General features: G+C 60.2%; 1 protein-coding gene across 1 annotated transcript in view; it reads right to left on the minus strand.

The window, feature by feature from the left end:
* Positions 1–899: 899 nt before the first annotated feature.
* VOLCADRAFT_100992 (uncharacterized protein) overlaps positions 900–4,544 on the minus strand; it is a gene marked incomplete at both ends in the record, with an annotated part of 12,901 nt that continues 9,256 nt past the window's right edge. Inside the window, 4 exons of the mRNA XM_002959464.1 lie at positions 900–3,029; positions 3,418–3,474; positions 3,755–3,781; positions 4,001–4,099. Coding sequence (XP_002959510.1) covers positions 900–3,029; positions 3,418–3,474; positions 3,755–3,781; positions 4,001–4,099 — 2,313 coding nt within the window. The remainder of the gene's footprint in view (positions 3,030–3,417; positions 3,475–3,754; positions 3,782–4,000; positions 4,100–4,544) is intronic.

Raw genomic sequence — 4,544 nt, forward strand, 5'->3', positions numbered from 1 at the left:
CTTTACCCCAACAGCCCACCTTCACTCCAGGTCCTCTTCCCCCCAAAACACTCAAAAGAATTCAATCACCCTAACACGAGCTCCACCACTGATCGCCAACAACAATTAAAAGTTCTTCCCCAACCCCGACACCATCATTAGCCTGGGCAGCATGAAACGTAACCAAAACGAAACACGCAGTCCACATGCGCCTGGACGGAGAGAGTTTGTGTCCTAATCTCCTCAACAAGCAATATTTAGCTAACAAGGCCTTATGTTATGGACATAAAGCCAAAGCCACAGAAGCATATGCACCAATTCACCTAAAGTATTCACCGACTCATTTGTACGGATAACAACGCAAGCAACAGTCACACCAAAGACGAAATGTATAACGACGCAGCCGACATGAAACTCTCGTCTAACTTTCATCCGAGGTAACCCATTGAACACTAAAGCTCTGAAAAGAAGCAGCCAATGAACAGAAGCAGCCATGAGCATCGATGTCCCTTATTTTCTCTTCTCGCGCACAATAGACACAAACTGAAAAAACCGAAAACAAAAACCCAAGCACCAGTATACAGTAGGAGCGCAATCCAGAAGCTTAAGAAAAAACAGGCATACAGAAACGGCATATATAGCGGTATGAACGAAAAGAACTTCACATGCCGACATAGCAATGCAGGACGCCACCTGATTCACGTCGCCTCTTCCGCCTTTCCCCTTACTCCTCCGTCCATGTCCCCTTTTCCGCTGTCCTTATACTTCGACCCTTCAATCCCCTCCTACAGTCCCACTATACCCACAGCCGCCAACCATGCATGTGCGGCACTTCCACCCGCAGCTTTCCCTTCATCACACATCTTACCGCATTTCTAAGCGCCCTCGTCTTGCATTACACTTGCTTCCTGCGCAATTACTCACTCATCCTCTGCCGCACGTAGAGTCGCTACTGACGGGGACGTCAGATCATCTTCATCTCGTTGCGAGGACATGTTCCACAGCGTCTCGCGTGCGAGGCTATCGGCACGCGCGGTGGCCGCAAAACTGCGTCCGAACATTCTGGAACGGCGCGACAGCGCGTAGGTTGGGCTGCCAGGCCCTCCCCCCCCTCCCCCACCTCCGGGTGATGGTGGCGCACCGTACGGCAGCTGCTGCTGTTGCTGAGCCCACCATGGCACGATGGTGCGGCGACGTATGCTGCTGCCGCCGCCGCCGGCGCCGGCGGCACCGGCTCCACCGCCGCCACCGGCAGCGTTGCCGCCGCCGCCGGTAGTAATGCCGCGAACAGCGTCCATCAGTGACATCGCCGCCGGCACACCGCCGCCGCCGCCGGCTCCGGGGCCGATGGTGGACAAGGCTGTACCTGACGTAGTCGTGTTGTGGGCCTGTGGCTGGTGATGGAAGATAGCTGGGTAGGGTAATGGCGCCTGGTGACGGCCGCGGCCAGTCGCCGCTGCCGCCGTCGTGGTTGGATTTGTCCAAGCTCCGCAGCCGGGGCAGAAGCACGTACCGCACACCTCACAGCTGACGGACGGTCCCATCGTCGGCCGGCTGTTGGGGCTCTGTCGGCTTTCGCCGTTGCCGTTGCCGCCGCCACTGACAGCGGCGGCGGCGGCTGGGGCAGCGCCAGGACCGCCGCCGGCGGCGCCAATATTAGAGGCTGCAGCAATCGTTGCAAACGGAGAAGACATGCGACTAAGCATGGACCGACGGTTCCCTGCCGCGCCGGCGGCTCCCGTGGCCATATTGGGCGGCGCAACAGTAGAGCTTGACACGCGGTGCAGTGCGGCGGTGGTCGCACCCGCTGCCGCCTTTGGTAACGGCGGCGGCGCCCGCGCTACAGGCCGCGGCGGCGCCGCCTGGGTTTCCGCAGCTGCCACGCCGAGCCCATCCACTGCAGTTTCTGGTCGATGACCTTCCCCTGCCTTACCCGCATCACGTGGTGACTGCTGCTGAAGCTGCTCTAAGCAATATTGGGACGGTGGTGGCAACTCTGGATGATGCACTCTTGGTGACCTTTCTTCTTCTTCTTCTTCTTGCTGCTGCTGCTGCTGCTGCTGCTGTTGTGCGCGTTGACCTTGTTCGCCGGTTGGCGGCAGGACGCCCGTCTCTATGCTGATGGGATCGTCCCGGATCGGCTCCAGCAGCGGCGACGTCGGCGGTGACAGCAGCCTGCGGGGAGCCGAGCCGGCGTCGCCGCCCTCTCCCGGTGAGGCGTCCACATGCGCCGGCGCCACCGTCGGCAGCGCCGGCGGGGCCGTCTTTTGACGGTTGATGCCGCCTTCCGACGTCACCCTCCCTGACGTCGACGCCTCCACGAGGTCGCCGTAACTGCCGAAAGCACCCAAGATGCCACAGCCGGCGCGGCCTCTACCGCTGCCGCCGCCGCTGGCGGCGGACTGGAGGCCTTGGTGGTGAGATGCCACCCGGCGGAAGGGACGTGTCGGTGGCATCTGCGTCGGCATCTGCTGGGGCCTTGGCGGGGGCAGCGCCTCTGCCGCCGCCGGCAGTACAGCTGGGCTCTGACACCCCAGCGATGGCGGCCGTGTCGGTGAGGTGCGAGCATGCCAGCTCCTGCTGCCTTCCTTTTGCTGGGCCGCCGTCGAGGTCTGCTGCTGCGATTGTTGCTGCTGCACGTGGGGCAGCTGCGGCGGCGGCGGCGGCACCGGCGGCGGCGGCGCCGCTGCCGGACTCCAGGGGCGGCCACTTGACGCCAGGGCGTCCTCCGTGGTAATCCCCCACGGCGCGGGTCCGTAATGCGTGTCTCGGGATGAGCGGTGGTGGGCGTAGTGGGGGAGTTGTTGACGGGGGGCAAGCAGGGCACTAGTGCGCCGCAGGGCAGCGGTGGCGGCGGAGGAAGAGCGTGACAGGTGCTGGTCTGGCCCCATCGCCGCCGCCACCGCTGTCAAGGGGCCAACAGATGCAGGCCGGCCGCCGTTGACCCCACCGTTGCTGCTCTGGGTGTGTCGCTGCTGCTGCTGCTGTTGCTGTTGCTCTGCGTGATATGCGGCCGCTTCTTGAATGTGCAGGGGAAGGCCAAGCATGGCCTGTGCCGGCAGGGGGGGGCATCAGAACATCGTCATCGTGTCGTAAATTGTGTGCGTTATCCGATGTAGCCGTACAGTAAATTTTTCGTACAGCTCTAGGTTAGGGTCTTAAGCCTGGGGCTTGGGAAGAGGGTTGCGATCCTCCGCCTCCCTCTTACCGTTATCCTTGTTACCCTCCGTCGATGTACAGCTATCCCTCCTAATTTCCCCCCACCCTTCCCCCCAATCGCCTCTACCATCACCCCCAACCCCACCTATTCACATGAGCCTCCGTTCCAACACCTCTGCCTGCATCTGCACCTGATCCCCAACCCACTTCCAGCCGATGCTGAACCCATCCGGAACCCAACACCCAGCCCTAACCCACACCACCATCACACCCGCCCACCTCGGGCATGAGGCCATCCCGCACCATCGCCGCATCCACAATCTCCGATATGCGCGCCTGAAAAGCAAGGGGGATAATAGCATAAGTAGTTGGATTCAGGGCCAAGTCTGAAGACAGCGAAAGCAGTCCGCTTCATGCTGGTGAGATTTTGCCCACCGCCGGGCTCGGCACACACCTTCCAGAAGCCTCCCCCACACCAGCCAAGGTTGCACGGTGTGCACCCAAGCCCCTGATCGCCTTTTCTATACACACGGTGTAACCGACCAGACAGACAGACAGACAGATGGACCAAGAGACGGATAGACGCGCACAGAAAAGAGGCTTCTCCTTTCTTCACCTGCAAGCTGCCATCCTCGATGGTCGCCTGCGTGTTTCCGTGGGGGGAAGGGGGAAACAGTGCACGAAAAGGAACGGGACGGGGCGGATGAATGTGAAGGGTGGATGTTGTCCTCAGGGCCCTCAGGGCGCTCTCAGGTACTTAGTGGCTAACTAGCCGACGAAAGATAAGTAGAGCACCAGAGACTCATTGATTGACATCGCACATCTAGCCCTCGCAAGTAAATCCTCCGCCCCTCCGCCGCACCTTGATCAGCTCTTTGCACAAGATATCCAGCGCGGCGGGGTCAGCTTGTTTGAGCTCCAAAAGGGCCTCATGCAGTACAAAGACCAGCTCGCACCAGTCCTGGGAAAGCGGGAAGGGTACAGAGTATGCGGATAGCGGGAGAGGGGTGATGGAGAGGGAAAAAGGAAGGAAGAGAGAACAAACCCCAACACAAGAGTCTCCGGCCCAGAACAGGCCCCCCAAAAGACATACATACGTACATACATACATACATACTGACAGACATACTGACACATAGACCGACAGGCATACTGACAAACTCCTTGTTAGGTTGTGTCCCATCAACCTGTCATGTCGTGCTTACGTGCTCTCATGCATCCCCGGCTATAATCACATCCGCCCTTCAACAGCTAATGACAGCCCAGCCCTCTCATACCTCTCAACAGAGCACGACTCCATAAATCAGGTCCCGCCGCAGCACCCACCCCCACCTCCCCCCCCACCCTCACCCCCACCACCCACCTTTGTTGAGGGTGTCCCCGGTGGCTCTATCTCAGCGCTATTC

The sequence above is a fragment of the Volvox carteri genome (assembly GCF_000143455.1).
Source record: "Volvox carteri f. nagariensis unplaced genomic scaffold VOLCAscaffold_274, whole genome shotgun sequence".
In the NCBI taxonomy this organism is placed as follows: domain Eukaryota; kingdom Viridiplantae; phylum Chlorophyta; class Chlorophyceae; order Chlamydomonadales; family Volvocaceae; genus Volvox; species Volvox carteri.